This window comes from Podarcis filfolensis (genome assembly GCF_964270895.1).
Source record: "Podarcis filfolensis genome assembly, chromosome: 10".
Taxonomy (NCBI): Eukaryota; Metazoa; Chordata; class Lepidosauria; order Squamata; family Lacertidae; genus Podarcis; species Podarcis filfolensis.
Window position 1 is genome coordinate 40,741,235 of NC_139612.1, and position 18,817 is coordinate 40,760,051.

The window sequence follows — 18,817 nt, forward strand, 5'->3', positions numbered from 1 at the left end:
ACAGTGCTGCTTTGGCCTTTTCTGCAATAAAACTTCTTCAAGATGCAACAATTTTCAAGAAATCACTTGATTCAATTAAAAAACCAGAGAGAAAAATAGAGGTATGTGTCAAAATATCTTGACAAGTTTATGACGATAAGTCACACAGAGCTAAAAAAATAAAAGTGCCTTAAAGTTATAGCCAACTCTGGAAAGCATATGTGATCCTTTTAGATTAATACATGTCTATTGTGTATTGCAACCCATTTAAGTAGAAGCAGATCAATTGTTTTCATAAATAACTCAATATATGTACTAGATTACTTTACGTTTTTCTGTACGTTAATGATAAATTATTCTACAACAAAATAATTGAGCAATACACCCAGTTAGTTTATTTTCCCCATGTCTCTTAGATAAATGGTGACATAATTTATGTTGAAGATTCCAATCTGCTTCACAATGTAACAGCACGAAAACATATGAATATACATATATGGCTGAGATGTCGTTTGGCATTAGTGACTGCAATGACAGCACAGGCACGAGGCATTGAAACTATGAAAGGTAGTATTTGATCTTAAAACTACTGTTAATTTGTTGGGGTGTTGGGTGTATGTTCTGTGGAAGCTCAGTCAAGTGGTTCAGCTAACCACTGAAAAGAGAATATCTTTTTACAAATTCTTCACTCGAATCTACAGTTCCACCAGATAGCCTTCAACAATTTCTGCAATCTCCTATGGCAACCCACTTAGCATGCTGTAACCTGAGCCCTTTTATACACAGTTACTTTCCAAATCTGCCCAGTAACACAGATAAGAAAGTCACAGGATGCCTGCAGCTGCATTCTGCGGAATGAATCGTCTTCTGACTCATGGAGAATTAACTACATTCCTTAACATAATTCACCAAGATGTTTTGTCCTACCTACTTGCTCTAACACTTTTACTATGATTATTACATTGTTCAAAAAGGTTCTTCCTACTTAGGTAGCACTCAACTCCAGCTGCATCTTGCAAGCACTGTATATAAAGCTGCATTACTAAAAGCAGATGTGGCCTTCCTTTTAGTACATTCATGGTTAGGAAATCAGGCAGCACTACATCTGCGCTAAATCACTATGGTGAAGACAATGCAATGCTCACAGGATCTTGATCATGTTTGTCGATATCTTTGATTAAAAAAAACAATAGATGCTAATATGCATGCTTGAAATGTTATATTATTAACATATTAAATGTTCCATTATCATTTGTCAATATTACGATAATTGAAAATTGTATGTGATGCTGTTGGGGAAAATAATGTGTGTACTGATGGAGGTGCATTTCTGCTTATTTGAGAAAATGAATTGAAGGAGTGCTCAAGTCTGATTGGTGAGGTACAAATGGAAGCGGAGGAATTCAATGATGTTGAGACACTTGCCGAAATTACAATGCAAGCTGTTATGCTTGGCCTGCAAGAAGGAAAACCAGTGGCTGACATTAAGTGTTGTTTACAGGTTTGGACTCAAAACTGATTTGTGAACTCTTTCCCAGTAAAACTGGTGTAAAAAACATTAATTCTGACACAATTCTTGGATTTATTTTAGCTAAGTGTCTTAATATAAAGTGTGATGTCCAACTAATTGTTATTCAGAATAGACCCATTGAAAGTAATAAATATGACTAAGTTAGATCCATAGAATTTTTTATTTTATTTTTTACATTTTTCCATTCCATACATTTTTTTCCTTTGCTGTGTCATTCTAGTTTTTCTTACCACCTCTTTTAAACATCTAGTACAACATCTAATAGGGACACGGGTGGCGTTGTGGGTTAATCCACAGAGCCTAGGGGTTGCCGATCAGAAGGTTGGTGGTTTGAATCCCTGCGACGGGGTGAGCTCCCGTTGCCCAGTCCCTGCTCCTGCCAACCTAGCAGTTCGAAAGCACGTCAAAGTGCAAGTAGATAAATAGGTACCGCTCTGGCGGGAAGGTAAACGGCGTTTCCGTGCGCTGCTCTGGTTCACCAGAAGCGGCTTAGTCATGCTGGCCACATGACCCAGAAGCTGTACGCTGGCTCCCTCGGCCAATAAAGCGAGATGAGCGCCGCAACCCCAGAGTTGGCCACGACTGGACCTAATGGTCAGGGGTCCCTTTACCTTTTACAACATCTAATAGAATAGTAGGTACCTATTACAACCATAGAACATCTCTAGTCACGTCCCATCATATGAAGACTTCCCAGCTTGCCTTTCCTTGACATCCTAGATTTTCATTTAATTTTGCTGCATCTCCTTGGTTTGTGTTTCCTCCGCCTTTTGAGAAACATTTGAGAAACACTCCGCTAGACTGTAACTGCACATGAATGTATTCTGTTATGTTTTTATAGAATGTAATCAGGTTACTTGAAGAAAAGACTCTGATTTCTCCACCAGCTTCTTTAACACTAGTGCAGAGTATGCTTCTGCTGACTGACATAATGAAAACACAAGCAGGAGAGGATTCAGATAATCAGACGTCTAAAACTGATCAAATGGATGTATTAATTATGGCACACACAATTGTTGTCCAACAGGTGAGTGCATTCTGATGATTTAATGCTAGTTTAAATTTGTCATAGAGTTTACTGTCTTCTTATGGTGTAAAGGTATACACAAGTCCATGCAATATGGAAAGACCATGCTGAAGTACTAGGGGTAAAAACAACAACTCCAGCTGTGTTTAGTGCCACACTATGTGTGATATTAAATGTGAGGTGGGTGTTGGTTACTCAGTGGGATCAGAGGGAATTTAACTCTCAGTGTGAGAGGGAATTTCTTTCTTCCCTTGCTATAGTTCTGAGGAAAATCCCAATGAAGGATTTCCTCTTTCCCAATGAAAATATTAGATTCGTTAGGATGACAGCAGGTGAAAAATGAATCAAATTTCTACACAATGCATGCACATTAGATACAAGATGCATTTCGTGTCAGGTGTAGCTTGGCTCTTAAAATGTGTTCATGTAGGAAGCAGTGTCAAATGCCATGGGGCAAAGAATGGAGTCAATTTTGACTCGGCTCCCTGGGATTTAATAGGCTCAGTTTAGATGAGAGAAGGCTACTATTGGTATGAATCCAACATTTTTGGATCCCAGCTGTTACCTTCAGAATGCAGGCTTGCAGTCATTGCTCATCAGCTGATAGGCAGTGAGTTCAAGCCTGTTGGATTGGCTATGTCACTGAGCTTCCAGTGGGAAAGCAGGCATGAATTCACTATCAACTGATGGGTGGTCACATCAAGCTTGCTGATCAGCAACACTTCAAAGCACCAGCCAGGACTCTTTGCAAGCCCTGTGAGGTCCCAACAATCTTCATTTCACATCACTGTCCAGTTTGTCGCATAGGATTCTCCACCCTGACTTAAATCCGTATTCCTTTACTAGCTTGCAATGAACTGTCATAGACTGGCTGGATGCCGAAGAGTAGTGGGGGGCGCCAGCTGTGGAATCCCCAAGGGAAGAATCCCCCCAGAGCCAGGGGATTGGTGGTGGGATGGCAATGAGTGGTCAGAGGGGGAAGAGGGAGCAGACTGGGAGGAGGAGGTGTCGGAAGCTGAAGAGGTAACAGGGTTTAGAGAGCAGGAAGAGTCTGTGGCAGAGAGCAGTCCAGAATCAGAGGCAGAAGTGGGGGCTGAAGAGGAGGGGGGCCAGGAAGCAGAGATGAGGCAGGCTGCTGAAGAAGCCGGGGGGTCTCCCTGTCCTGGTGCAACCAGCTCCCCTCCCACCTGGTCTCCCAGAACCAGAAGAAGTATGAAGAGGGTGGAGCAAAGAAAGGCAAGACGATGAAGTCACAGATTGCTTGGGAGGAACCTGGTGGAGGAGGAGACTTAGGGAACTGTGGGAAGGTGGAGACCTTCAGTCCTCACAACTGCCTCTTTGGGGCAAGATCTACTGGGGAGAGTTGCTGTGCTCACTAGGCCTGGCCTCCTGAGCTGTCTTTTTCTTTGAATAAAGAATTAACTTCTCTGTGTGAGTTACTGCTGTGTGAGTTACTGCTGACCTGCTCCCGACACCCGTTCCTGACATGAATGGAACATTTGCTCCAGCAGCACAATCCTTAATAACTCTGAAATCTCTGAATGCAAAAGACCTAATAACAGTGACAATTGCAGGGATCTGTTTGCATAAGAGTAATGGGATTAGCAAATTTTCATTACTAAATCACACTTTTCAACAGCTATATGTTTTGGGGCAATTACTTGAAAAACCTACAGCAGATCCTACACTGACAACTCTACTGGAGCCTTTGAAAAACATATACCTGCCACATATCAGATTACTGGCAAAAGTCAAACTGAGAATTGGTAAGGAAATTTAAGTGTCCTACAAAACATGTTATTATTTATAAAGCACATCTGATATCCAGGTACTGCAATATATTTCAGTTATGTTATTGGCAACTTTAAATACATAAATATTTTTTGCTGGAATCTGTAACGGAAAGATACTAAAAATAGAAATTGTAAAGCAACAGTTTAAACTATAGTATTGTTGGCTATACTGAAATGAGTAATGTTTTTGTTGGCTGTCACAGTTTAGTGTAGGACAGGCTTCCTCAACTCTGGCCCTCCAGATGTTTTTGGCCTACAACTCCCATGATCTCTAGCTAGCAAGACCAGTGGTCAGGGATCATGGGAATTGTAGTCTCAAAACATCTGGAAGGCTGAGGTTGAGGAAGCCTGGTCTAGGATGTCTAGGATTATTGCTCTTCAAATGAGAAATTGTAGTAAGGTTTATTGGTTTGTTGTCATCTAAATATTGCATTTACTATAACTTGCCTTTTTCAGCTGCCTTGCATATGCTCACATATAGAACTATAAATATATCTGCAGTCAATTTAGTGCTAATGTGAGATATCTCAAAATATTGAGATATATAGTGACATTCACAGCATGTTTAATTTTTGTTGTCAGCTACTCGGACATAATTTTTTAGCTCTTAATTTTTTAAAAAAGAAAAGGGAATGTATTTTATTTTTCACAATATTTGATTTTTGTTCTTCCTTGGGTAACACTTTCTTGCAAGTATTTCTTCATTTCTGTTTCTTGATTTCTAGCACATACATTGACTCTAGAATTATCTTGCATGTCTAAACCACAATCTGAGTTCCAATGGGTAAAAGCCCTCCGGCATACAGAAACAGCACTGGACCTATGTGCTGCTTCAGTGAGACGAGAATTTGATCTGGAAGCAGAACTTCTTTTTCGGAAAGGTAATATGCAGCTCATATCCCACAGTATTCCCATGCCTGTGTTGTGTACATTGTACATAGGGGCCTCAGAGGGCATTATATTGTCCTTTTTTTAAAGAAAAAAAAACAGCCCCCCCCCCCCGATATCTTCATATGCCACCTGGTTGCAAAACATTGCTATTGAGCATTTTCTGCATTAGCTTGCCAGATTAATTTGTGTGTCTCTTTTTTTCTATTTAGGGAAGATAGAACGACAAATTGATTGTATGGGTGTTAATAAATCAACAGTAGCTGTTGAGAGTTTGCTGGATGCCATAAAGTTAAGTCTTGGTAGTTACCAAAATTTTGGGTAAGCAGCTGTTCAAATTCTTTTACCTGTGTGTTTTAAATTGGTGTTTTTATTGTCCTTTTCTAGTAAAATAAAGGCTAACAGATATCCTGCCCCCCTTACTTAGAAGCCAGGCCTCTTATTTATTTTACAAAAGTTATATACCACTTGATTGTAGGAAAACCCCCTCAAAGTGGTTTCAGTACTTACCCCAAGTAAGGATGCTAGGACAGATGCCCTTTTTCTACAGTGCAACTTGTAAATTGGGTTCTGATCCACCAGCTCTGATGCACATCTGGAGCCCTTGTGTGCGTTGCTGAGCTGTGGTCTCAGAGAGGCATGTTTTTTAATGATCTGAATGTCTGGATTTCCCACCAAGCACACAGACAGTTTCCCAACATAGCATGGGTACATATTGAAGTACTCGGCATGCTATGTGCAAATCCTAAGGAAGGTTTATTCATGAACTAAATGGAATGTAAGGTTTCTTGGATGTAAGGGTGTTTACACACAGAGGCTTAAAGTGGATTTCATGCATCACAGGTGTGCATGTTTGTTTATTTGTGTCATCCATGTGCCACTGTTCTCATCCAAGAAGCAGTCCTCACTTGCCCTCCATTTAATTTGGATTTTCCTGATCCACTGATAATGTGGTAAAGGGGAAAAAAATCCAATTTAAGATTGCATTTAGTGTAGTGTGGATACATTGGAGTGCATTGTGTGGGTGTTTCTCCTGCATTGTGGTGACATGCAAAATGTCATGCCCCGGCTTCCATTTGCTTGTTGCCAGAGCACAACCTAGCCACTTCGTTTCTATAACGATTTGTGTAACGTTATGTTACAAGCTTTGTGGGCTTGTTTGTTTGCTTTGCAGATTGATAAGAAAATCATACATGGAGGTAGCATTGCTATATTTTTATTTAATTACAAACAAGGAGGAATCTCCAACTTCTGGTTTGCTGAAGGGAAGAACATTTAAACCAAGGGTATGTGCCATTTGTCTTCGACTAAAGGCATGTGCATACAGTAGCTTTAGTTCACAAAAAATGCCTGAACATGGCCCCTGACAGCGCTCTAAACATATCAAAGTAAGTCCTATTGAATTTAATGAGGCTTGTTCCCAGGTAAGTGGGGATAGATCAAGCTTTTTCTTTTGCATGAATTTGTCAAACATTTATTCCCAATGAACTATGACAGCTATGTTGACCCCTGCAATCTCTTGCTTGTCTTGTGGAGTTTAGCAATCAGATCTATTGAATCACTACGTCCAAACCCCAATGAAGTACTTTTGTAGTTATACTAGTCCTTTATTATAACAACTGTTTCTTAATTGTGGTAAAAAACAGTCTCAAAAACAATGAAAGACTGTTTAAATCCCTGAACACTGAAGGACCTCTCCTATTTTTGACCCCCAGTAATTTTCCATGAATTAAGCAACTAAGTCATATGTTTCAGCTTTGATTCTCTGTAGCTATGCACAGAATTTAGAAGTGTTGTAGTTTTATCATATGGGAACAACCACCTTTTTTTTTATCTTCATTCATTTTAGCCTTCTTGTTGTCATGTTTTTCTGAACAAAGAAACTGATACCGTCTTCTTTGAGCATATATCACTCCTATCTCCCCTTTTTTCTCACTGTCACCACAAAAGAAATAACTGGATTATAAAGTACTGTAATACTTCTATTCTTCAGGTGCACATGTTTAGACCTGGCATGCCATTTACTCTACCTGCTTGTCTTTTTTTTAATGCACAAATTTTAAGGGGCCAAGGGTATTAGAGGAAATGCCAGGAGGTGTAGCTTTTCATGCAAACAGAAATTCCCTCTTCTTCACAATTATTAATGATGCAGGAGTTCTGTCCTCTTTTGCATGTAGCTGCTGTACCAAGTTTATACCTCCAAAACAAGCCATCAGAATAGCTATTTCATTCAAGATAGAGAGATTGCAGTGTAAGATCTTATATCCACTTGCCAGGGAGTAATTCTCATTGCACTCATTGGGGTTTACTTTGGAGTCAACATGCATAGGACAGCACCATAAAGAAATAAGAATAATTTTTTCTTCATGACGTTCCAGAAGTTTTTACAGTATATTGTGTTGTTTAAAAATGCTTTCCCATAATATATTGATTTCCCTCCCCCCCAACCCCCCCCTAAATTTGAACTTGTGTTAAATTTAGGCTGTCAGCAGACATCGTGTTAGTTCGGAGGAAATTACAGCCCTGGAAATGTACAGGGTGCAGGCCTGGATTGCAATACGAGCTGCTGCACAGGTTTGGGGCTTATTTCTGTAATCTTACTTATATTTCTTTAATAATTAATTTGACCTCCTGCAGAGAAAAAACCAAACATTCTACAGTTTACATTATAGGAAGGAAGAACGATAGGGTGATGATGGCAACACTTAACAATTTTCAGTGTAATCCTCCGTTCTTTCAATATTAGTTAATATCTTTTGTATTTTTGGGAAATGGCAAAAACTTGAGCAAGAGCAACAATTAATTTCAGTAATATGACCATTAATGCTGATTTCAAATTGTAACTATAAATGAGTGAGGGGACTTCAATTTTTAAGTATCTCATGGCTTCTTGGGAGGGAGGATAAATGTGACTGAGTTCAGTTTAAAGGTGGATCTCCTTAACTCATAGTGATTCCCCAAAATTTGCCCTCTTCTGAATTTGGAAATGCAGTTCACCAGCCAAGCAATGAGTAGCAAAATGCACATACTAAGGTAAAGTGCATATAAAAATCAATTTATTCATGAAAATAACAGGGAACCCAGAAGTAGTTATTTCCCATACCTAGAATGCCATAAGACTCTGGCAGTAATGGAAATAGTCGTTAGCAGATTAATACGCTGTATGGGCCTAGATTGAGAGGTTTTATTCTCGTGCAAATGCACCTAGGAGGTTAAAGGCAGTAAAGAAGGAACAAAATTACCCTACAGTTGCATTGCTTGCTTTTGGTTAAGTGCCTTATATGTATGCACGCCTGTCTGTCATGTAGTTAGGCACCTGTGTGATGTAGGTCGATATGTCTTGATTCGAAATTGCTTGTATAATAATTAAATTATCAGTGACAGTGATATAGCATAAGTCAAAATAACATAGAACATTTCTACAGCCATTTATATTATATATTATATATATTGTGTATTTGCTTTTACTGCTAATTTTCTGATTTACAGTTTTAAAGCTAGTACATATTACAATAAGTTAAATCTGATCAAATACATCTTGATTCTAGGTCAGTGAAGCTATTCTGACTTCACAGCAATTAATTGGAAAGAAGCCTGTTAAATTGTATCACATGAGACAGAGAGCTCAAGAAAACATGCCGGAATTTGCTCTGCTGGACCTCAGTTCTTCCTACAAGGACTTTTTGTCTGGTATTTGTCTGTTAGCCTTATGTTATTCTACAGAATGTATGTTATTGAGTGACTGAAAAAAGCCATACGAATATGGCAAATTTGGCAGGTGTATTTTTAAAATATCTACTTTCACATATACCACAAGAACAGCACCTGCACAAAAAGGGATCACCATACTCCATAAGACATTAAGTACGAGTTATCATACAAAAGTGAGGTACAAATGCCAAAATAAATAGCAGAACTGTTTTTCTCTCTCCCTGTAGATGAGCACACAGTCATCACACCAGGCTGCTGCAAAATGTCTCTCCAACCTGCTCCCTCTGTTCAATCAGGGACCAAGCAGAGGAGGCAGGCTGGATAGTAATATGGGAGACAGTGTCCCAGAACGGGCAGGTGTGTTTCCTGTGTGCATGCTATGTGGCAACATGGTACTGTTAAGCCAAGCGATAGTCAATAAACTCACCACCCGTATCTCAGGTTGTGAGGTATAGAGTACTATGTGGCAGTGAAGTGTCAAGGTGTGTAATGTGTAAACCAGTGCCTAGCTAAAGATAGTATGCACCAGCTACTGCTGAGTGCTTTTGAGCCTCTTTTGGCACAGCATCCTGTGCCCAATCTGTGATTGATGAATTCATAATTTAGCGCCTTTTAGCTCTATTTCTGGTTTCTGCTGCAGTTAGGAGGAGGAATAAAACAATCACAGTATAGGGGTTGAAATGAACACACAGCTGAGTAGAGTTTGACACAGAGAGAGCATGATCAAACAAGTGTCTGCTCCAAGACATATTCAGAGTGGATTAAAGTAATCATCTGAAACATAGATTACCAAATCACTTATTACAAGGGAAAGCAAAAAGTTCTCAGGGTCATTAGCCAATGGAAGAAAATTAATTAGGGGTTTCATTATGTTTTGATGCATTCCTACAGGTAATAAACTGGCCCGTACAAATCCCTCAATAGGAGTGCTATTACATTGCACACTGTAGTAATTAATGGATCATCAAACTTCAGAAAAGATCTAAAGTACAATGGGTAGATAATATAAATAAAACAAAGCAAATGAGAAATTTTTCAATTTTCAACTGGTTTAAAATATGGGATTGTTATAAGAGGCTACTAAGACCAAATATTTCACCACTTAAAATTGGTATTTGACTTTGAAATTGATATTGATCATGGTGTTAAAATGTGAAGGGAAACCAGACCCCCCCCATATATCTTTGCATTGAAGTATTTAGAGGATTTTTTGTTCCATGCACACTGATTGCACTGTTATTAATTAAGTAATAATCAACAATAAACCCACAATAACTAGAAATGTCTTGATGGGGCTCCATTGTCTTACAGTTGGTTTCAATTTATTTTATGCTAAACTGTGCACAATGTGGAACTTAAAAAACAGCAACTAATTGATGTCAGGTTTTTTGTGTATATTATTGAGAGCTGGAATTGTGTAACATGTATTTTGCTTTCCAGAAGGATATGACGTTTGCTACAAAGTTCCCGTGATGACTTTGCCACATGAAGATAAAGCAGAAAGTGATGGAGCTGAAAGCGCTCCTCTTGAAGACGTTCAGTGCAAATTGAAGATACCCTGGGTCCATGTAATTCGCTACAATACTTACTTAACCAGACACTTGAACTTGAGCCCCATGCTTGGTAGGAAGTATTTCTTTTTAGGAAGACTATTGTCTTAGTGTGTTGTGCACAGACAACTGTTTTTCTGGAATTATTTCCGTATTGCTTTTAATCATAGTATTTTAAAAAAATATTTATATTTTATTGAAAAATTTCAGTGGAACAATAAAGTGAAAGAAAAAGGCACTTATAATACAATGCAATATGTAGCTATATAAGTAATGCTATTATTCCAATGAGTATACAATTGCTTTTACCTTAGTATTGACCGTCACCCTACATCTATCTCTTTAATATTATACAGTGTAATGGTGGGAGGGGCATCTCGGTCTACCCCTGATGTAGACACTACTGAACTAGGTGGACCAATGGTCTCAATCAGGGTAAGGCAGCTTCTTACATTCCTATAAGAAAAAGTAGGCCTGGTCCCACCCCAGACATGAGTATTCTTAAAATGCCTGGCGTGTGGAACAGTTCCCTGATCAAAGGTCCCGGGAAGCCTGGTGCCTAGCCTGCCAGTAACCATATTAATTTCGTAACAGATCTATATGACAAACTTTTTTACTAGAGTTAGTACGAACTAGTGATATCTGAAATGTCCTGGTTCAGAAAACAATGAATAGTAGTAGCAGTGGTGGTTGCTGCATATAACAGTATGGATTTTTGAGACATACAGAAACGAACAATGGCTTGCTTGTTTGACATCATTTGGTCCACAGCTTAAGAAAGAAAATGATGCAGAGTGGAGAAATGATTATTGCAGAGAGATAAAAATGATACTACGAATAAGATCATGATTTGTTTGTTTAGTGTTTATAATGCGTGCGTATTATGAATTGGAGTAGAAATAGTCATGAATTATCTTCTTGTCACAGCTGTTCCAAAAGCAGGTGCGGGCTTATTTGCTAAAGAAGATGTGCTGTTCACTTCAGTGTTTGACACAACAGTTACCCTGCGCTTAGCAGAATTGCATTCATTCTTAAAAATGTATCTGCTTATATATTCTGGCTGCTGCCTTCAAGAACCTCCGAAACAGCTATATGGTTTTGAAAAACCTTGCTATAGTATGACCGTGCTTGGAAAGGTAATTTGTTAATAGTACTCAAAATTTATTTTTAAGCATTTACTTTCTGTATTTATGGCCCCCTCCTACAAAATATTAAAGGCGTCTTACAATCAAAATAATATAGAATAGTAAAAACGACAAGAGATTACCAACATTGCTGATACTCAGAACAGGCCCATTCATTTAACTGCCATGAGGAAAGCTCTTCAGAAATCAGACATATTGTGGAATTTTTGCTTGGCTTCTTCTGAGTAAACAAATGTGTATGGTTTTTCAAATAAGTTTTATATTGGGAGGGGGGGGAACTTGAACAAAGATAAACTTATGCTTAATTATTATAATTTTAGTCACTCTCAGGAGCACTGTTACCAAAAAGACAAACATCATGGAAATTACCTGCCAGCCTTGCTTGTAGCTCTGAGATGGACATTCATTCAGACAACAAGGCAACCAGTACTCCCATCAGGGAACTCTGTGTGCAGTGGTACCTTCCATCTTTGGAAAGGTCATTGAAAGAAGGGGAAACTATGGTAAGATTACAAAATTGGTGCTCTCTTTGAACATAAAGCATGAACTCCTTACATGGAGTAAAGTAAGGCTGTGGGTTGTGCCTGATGCTGCATTCCTTTATAATTAAATAAAACACTGATTGATTTAGAATAAAAATACAAAAAAGCTAAACCATTTTAAGTAAATGTGGGATTCTTTAATTTATCTCATTCCCTTGGTTAAGGATTGGTCTCCTGCTGAATTAGTTATATAGTAAACCCAACACAAGAAAATACTTCTAGCAGACTGTTAAAGTAAATCAAACTGTTCACACTCTCACAAGGATCCAAAGGCCTGTGTAGAAAGGTGTGTCTTAAGCAACCTACAGAACTAAAGTAGAGAAGATGTTTGATGCAGGGGGCTTCATAAGTTAGATAAGATTTTCTACATTCTGTTATTCAGCCAGAAGTATAGCAAAGCAATCTGCTGGGTGGAGAGTAAGGTACCAATTCTACAAATACATTTTCTTTAGCTTTTAGCTTACAAACATATAGTGTGTCCATCTATGGACTAATCTAAATGGCATTTCTACAAGGATAATAAACATCTAATCGAGGTGTTATTTCTATACCTATTTCTATTATATATCTTTCCTTCCTGTGTGTAGGTTTTGTTTGTCTATGCTTATAATACAAAACCAGTCAAAATTACCAACATCAAGTCTTTCAATTCAGCCAATGTGTACTGTGGTTATTTGTGGATCCCACTGAACAGGTAACTTAATGTATTAATTTTGCTGCATGTTATATTGTTTGTGAAAGAACATGTTTTTGTGCATGCTCTGGGTAGTTTGTGTTAAAATATTGCCTTCCACTTATTCTCCTCCAAAACCTTCCCCTTCCTCTTTTATTCTCCTTCTGAGAAGTTCAGTGAGCAAGAGGCCCAGTCCATGCGTTCTGGATTGTTTGTCACCATCTCTCTCTCTCCCCCCCCCCCCCGATTTCTGTCAACCAGTGCCATACAAAAACACTGCTATAATTACAGATAGGTAGACGTGTTGGTCTGCCATAGTCAAAACAAAAAAATTTTTTTCCTTCCAGTAGCACCTTAAAGACCAACTAAGTTAGTTCTTGGTATGAGCTTTCGTGTGCATGCAAACCAACACGGCTACCTATCTGTAACTGGAACTATGGAAGGCACCACATTGAGCCGCATGAAATGGAAGTCCATCAAGGTATCTGAAGAAGTGTGCATGCACACGAAAGCTCATACCAAGAACTAACTTAGTTGGTCTTTAAGGTGCTACTGGGAGGAAAAAAATTTTTTGTTGTTACTGCTATAATTATGCATAAAGGGAAGCAAAGAAAACCATCTTAGTAAAGAATTTATTTTTATTACCCAAGGAAGTATATTTTACTTTGTATGTACACAGTACAGTGGTACCTCGGGTTACAGACGCTTCAGGTTTCAGACTCTGCTAACCCAGAAATAGTACCTCGGGTTAAGAACTTTGCTTCAGGATGAGAACAGAAATCATGCGGTGGCGGCGGCGGGAGGCCCCATTAGCTAAAGTGGTACCTCAGGTTAAGAACAGTTTCAGGTTAAGAATGGACCTCCAGAACGAATTAAGTTCTTAACCCGAGGTACCACTGTATTGATAGTGCAATTGTATTGTGTTAACATTTTTTTCTTTTTTTTAGTGTTATTGCTGTACGTGAAAAGCTGTCTGATCTTAAGCTACAAATTGAAATGTTAATGCAAACTGTGAAGACTTCTCAATTAGAAAGTGAAACAGAGAGACATTCAAGTTCAGTGAAAACCGTGGCAAAGGTGCCACTTGATGAAAAAACCAGGGTATATAAAAATTGATAATTCAGGAAGCACTCCTACAACAATCAATGAGTGTGGCATTTATTTGTATTTTGTGATGCTGTGAAGTTATGAAGAGTAACTGCACACGGCAATTGCAATAACTTCCATTCACTACAAGGCAGAATTAACCTTTCCTACCATACATTTTAACCATCTTCCATTTGCTTTTTCCTTTTCTGTAGGAGAATTGCTAAAACATATAATACAGGCAATATGCTACGTTTCCAAATTCCCCCATACTTGGGAGTAACCCTGATGTGAGCACTATGTTTTAAGAGACCATTATGACTAAACAACAACAATTCTTTCTGACAAAGGCAGCTAAACTAATGATTGTTAGAAAGCAACGTAGTTGCTGAAAACTACTTCAAAAGAGGTTGCTCCTAAGATGCTTGCCCTATTCAGAGTAAAATTACATGTAACATTAAAGGCATGCCTGCCTCACATGCTTTGGATTACCCATATTTTTTCTCTATAAAAAGCATCTGTCTGCTCCCTGATCTGGATAAGAACTGTGATGTGGGGAGGGGACATTCTGACCGTCTTCCAGAGGGCATTCCACATCCTTTGGGATGGTGCCTCCTACTGGAACTTCTACTCATTTTCTTATCCAATGGATCCTTATTTCATTAGAAGCCTTTGGTGATATATTTTAAGCACATGGTTTCCACCAGCGAATCCTAGGAACTGTAGTTAAGGATGCTGGGAACTGTAGCTCTGTGGGCGCTCTGAAAAGCGAAGCATACAGTGCCTACCAGATCACTCCTGTCTGCATGCTTGTTGTGTTGAAATGGTAAAAGAACACTTAAAAGGTTAGTGAGGCAGAACTTACCTTTGCAGAATGCTAATCCTCTAGACATTATTGGGATAGCACCTCCCACTGGAACTCATAGGCAGAGCCAAACAATCTGCCATTGTCAGATCAGTTCCTGGTGCAACTAGACTTCTCCACGACCCTTTCCCTCTGCAGGAGCTTATGGGAAATGGTTTTTAATTTTTTTGTCAGCCATAATTCTTAGACTTTTTGTTAGCAAAACCATATTCAGGTTTGTTTTAAAAAAAACAAGAGAGACAAGTCTAGAAATTTCCTTGTGATCTGTTTGCGATAACATCAGTGGAGTGAAGTGTTGCCAGTACAGTTGCTGCATGATGAATGCCAAGGAAAAAGTAGACATTTATTTTCAAAGTAGGAGACATTTATCATGTGACACTTTTTCTTCAATATCTATTTTAATAAATGATTAATGATGCGTGTGGTGGCATTTTACCTGATGGATATTGTGACAGCACAGACAACAAGTCACTGCTTTCATTATTGAAAAGCTGTTTTTTGAGTAGCTTGGATAACAAATATTTCAACCAATCATATAGTGTAGTAGGTCTAAATGGCAGATAACACTGCTTTTAAAGGACCATTTTGATTTTTATGGAGTGTCACACATATTTTCACCCATAACTAAATAATCCTAGTACTGTATCTGAATAGGATGCACTAAGAATTTGGCTAGTGATTTGACACTGAAGCAGTGTAACCATAGGGCTCTTCAGACTGTGTTCCAGTCAACTATGTCCATGCAAATATTTGGGACTGAGTTGCCAGATTGTATGTACAATCCTTTAAATACAAGTTGATGATTCCACAGCAACATTTAGATTTCACAGTCTAACTTGCATTTTGCCATAATTTGGATCTGGCCAGTGACCCATGTAGTCCAACATCCTCATCTTACAATACCTATTGTATGCCCATAGGAATCCCTTAGCAGGTCCTGAGCACAACAGCACTATTGGGCCTTTGCCTAATTAAACCACCTGTGGCCTTTTAAACTGTTTCTGTGGGGTTATTGTTTGGGAGAGCAACTATACCATGCTCCCTGGCATGAATTGATGGCAGTGGAGCATGAGGTTTGCAGTTTGCCTTCCAATTCCGTTTGGGAGGCAGAGAATAATCACAGACTTTTGCTCTTCAACTGAAAATGATTTCACTCAGCATGGTGAGGAGCACCATTTATAGCAAACGATGGGCCCTGCCAGGCCTCTCCTGGCTTGTTTCTGTTATTCTGCTTGAAAAGATGAAAGTTTGCTTCCCCGTCTAGGTTTTTCTGCTGTTCCTGTTGAATACTTAAAAAGTCCTTGAGGGTTTTTTCAACTATTCAGAAGGACACCAGATAAACCCAGTGGTTTTCAACATTAGCCATGCATGATGGGGACTGTGTTTTGTACATAAGTATATAAAAAATAAGAATCTACCAAATATAATAGATTAAATGCATGCAATATAATAGTATTTCTATTCTCCCACTTTGCTACAATTAGGAAATGGTCAAGCAGTGTTTCTCTGAAATAAGAGCCTTGTTGTCTGTTGACCCGCATGAGCCACCACCACTCACAGAGGTATGTTGTTCAGATTTCTTTTAAAAAACTTTTTTTTCCAAATGCAAATATCTTCCACATAATTTTTTTCCACTGGTATCAGTTTTTATGAATACATATGGTCACATTCAAATTCAGTTTGCTTCTGCCTTTGTTCGGTGCAGCCAGATCACCATTTGCTCCCATTCTTTGCTCTCTCCTCGGGTCTTTTTATATAGGTACATTGTCTTGTCCCTTCTTCCCCACACCCCCCCGTTACTTGCTCCCTCTGCTCTGCTGGTCCAAGAGCCCTTTCCCATTTCTTTCTCTCTTCATCTTTTCGTGCTAAAATGCAGAGCCTTCCCTAGGTGGGAAGTAGATAGCCGGGAAAGACTAGGTGGCAATTTTTATTACTTTTGTTTCCTGCACTGGGGTGGGATATTGCAGGGAAGCCCATTTCTCTACTGCTAAGGCACATGCTGCCTCAGATTGTTTCACTTTTTCTTCCTCTTGAACAGCTACCACCCTTGGCCATTTTTTATCCCTCCGGCTCACCTGAGAGTCAGTTTATTGCATCACACTTTGCATGCACATGGCACAATGCTCTCAATGGTGGATTTCATGCCTCCTTCAGCCTCCTTTATGCCTTTTCACCCCACTGGCCACAAAGCCTCATCTAAATGGCACCATTAGGACTCCACAATGGAGGAGAGCCTACAGTAAAAACCGCAAGTCCCCGCAACAGCATGACTTATCCAAGGAGACTAGAAGGGCTTGATATATGAGAGAAATTACTGCCTCAGACCCCAATCAGGATAGGGGCCGCATTGGACATGTATGGTCGGAGCATAGAGCAGGCACAAGCCCTTAATGGCTTCTCAGCATGCCTCAGGTCACATAATTAGTCCCTCTCAGTGCTTTTTTTTCCTTTAAAAATGGGTCCTGGTACTCACCATAAAGTTGTTAGAGTAAGTGCCACACTTTTTAATAACAGCAAAAAGAGGTGCTGGTACTACGTACCCTTGAGTATCTCCTGAAAAAATGCACTGGTCCCTCTCATTCCTCAGAATGAATTAAATTCATTGTGACTTGCTCTAACTAAAGTTTATATAGGATTTCAGCTTAATTCTATTAAGATTTTTTGGTTTATTCCATGTTTGTGCTTTCTCTTTTGCAGATCCCATTTGACATCACTTTACCATCAATAAAGAATTTAAGGAAATTATTTGAGCCAGCTAATGGGTGTGTGATAATTGCAGGAAATGTCTTCAACTGGATAGTGTCTTTGCTCGCTTGAGTAAACACTGGGGAGTAACTTTGTCATTCATTCAACCTATGCAGAGTTGAGTTTATAGAGTAATATGCTGTCATACTGAAGCCAGTTGTAAATTCCCTATTCCATGAGATAAAGAATTGGTCTCTATTCTTCTCTGGAATCGATAAAATATTTGAGGTAGTTGTAATAAACATACATTTGGTGTTGTTCTTTTTGACTTCTAAGTAGTAGTTATCTATGTTCAGATTTAATTTACTATGTAAACTTTTTGGTTTAAAATATTTTAAAATTTACACTCCACTAACTGATTTATGTTTCATTTTTGTTGTTCTTCTAATAGAAAATTAAGATTTTTTTTTGCTTCTGCATTTTTCCAGACTTTATATCCTCTCCATAGTTGGAACAGTTAGTATTCCTTCTCTTAAAGCTACCTAGTAAGTTAAATGTAGGTTTTTACATTTGTCTTAACTGCTTAGAAGTGATATTATTGAACCAGAAATGATTTTCTTACATGAGCTTCTGGGATTTGAAGACATTTTTTCAGTGAATGTCCGCCTTTCAGTAGAGGTTGTTGCTTTTCAAATTTTGCAGGCTTCCATGATGAACAGCAGTTGGTTGTTATTCATGAATGTTCGAGCGCTACTGATATAATACAAGCTTTTTATTGTGCTATGTCCGAGCTGTACTCTGTAATTCAGTAGTACATCCAACTATCAATTAAAGTCTAAAGTAACCAACATGCTAGTCCTAAATGCTTTACTTACTTTCAAATACCATTGTAGTTCCATTGTAGGTATTGCTAATGTTTAAAAATACTGAATACAAAGATATTAAAAATTATTTTAAAATCATGCTTGTATTTTAGCTTGTCACTTTTGATAGTATTTATTTTGCAAGTTAGAAATGTGTAAATGGTATCCACAGTCCTTTCTCTTGGCATGCAGTCTTGCTGGAGTAGGGAAGTTTCCCCCAAAGCACTAAATTCCCTCATGTGAAAGTGATCAGGAGATGCATGCTTGAAGTGGGCAAGGCGAAAACACACTCCCTCCCATTCAAATATACTCACAGCTCTCTCTCTAAACACACACACACTCTTTCCCCCTTTCTCACCTTGTCTTCTGGTGTTCAGAGAAGTAACAGAGTTAACTGGTGATGTAGGAAGAAATCTGTTCCTTCATGGCCAACTCGCTGCAGAATGAGACGTGAGGGGGTGTGACCTAGTGGGGAGCAT

General features: G+C 38.8%; 1 protein-coding gene across 2 annotated transcripts in view; it reads left to right on the forward strand.

Annotated features, from left to right (window-relative positions):
* The window catches only part of CFAP54 (cilia and flagella associated protein 54), a 115,319-nt gene extending 96,882 nt beyond the window's left edge, over window positions 1-18,437 (forward strand). For both annotated transcript variants that reach the window (XM_083573386.1, XM_083573387.1), the window contains 17 exons: window positions 5-101; window positions 396-546; window positions 1,323-1,480; window positions 2,352-2,537; window positions 4,177-4,303; window positions 5,056-5,211; window positions 5,431-5,539; window positions 6,393-6,504; window positions 7,700-7,792; window positions 8,767-8,908; window positions 10,370-10,552; window positions 11,407-11,615; window positions 11,945-12,127; window positions 12,754-12,860; window positions 13,787-13,940; window positions 16,275-16,352; window positions 17,488-18,437. In XM_083573386.1, coding sequence (XP_083429512.1) covers window positions 5-101; window positions 396-546; window positions 1,323-1,480; window positions 2,352-2,537; window positions 4,177-4,303; window positions 5,056-5,211; window positions 5,431-5,539; window positions 6,393-6,504; window positions 7,700-7,792; window positions 8,767-8,908; window positions 10,370-10,552; window positions 11,407-11,615; window positions 11,945-12,127; window positions 12,754-12,860; window positions 13,787-13,940; window positions 16,275-16,352; window positions 17,488-17,607 — 2,365 coding nt within the window. In that variant the 3' untranslated portion in view covers window positions 17,608-18,437. The remainder of the gene's footprint in view (window positions 1-4; window positions 102-395; window positions 547-1,322; window positions 1,481-2,351; window positions 2,538-4,176; window positions 4,304-5,055; window positions 5,212-5,430; window positions 5,540-6,392; window positions 6,505-7,699; window positions 7,793-8,766; window positions 8,909-10,369; window positions 10,553-11,406; window positions 11,616-11,944; window positions 12,128-12,753; window positions 12,861-13,786; window positions 13,941-16,274; window positions 16,353-17,487) is intronic.
* Window positions 18,438-18,817: the final 380 nt, after the last annotated feature.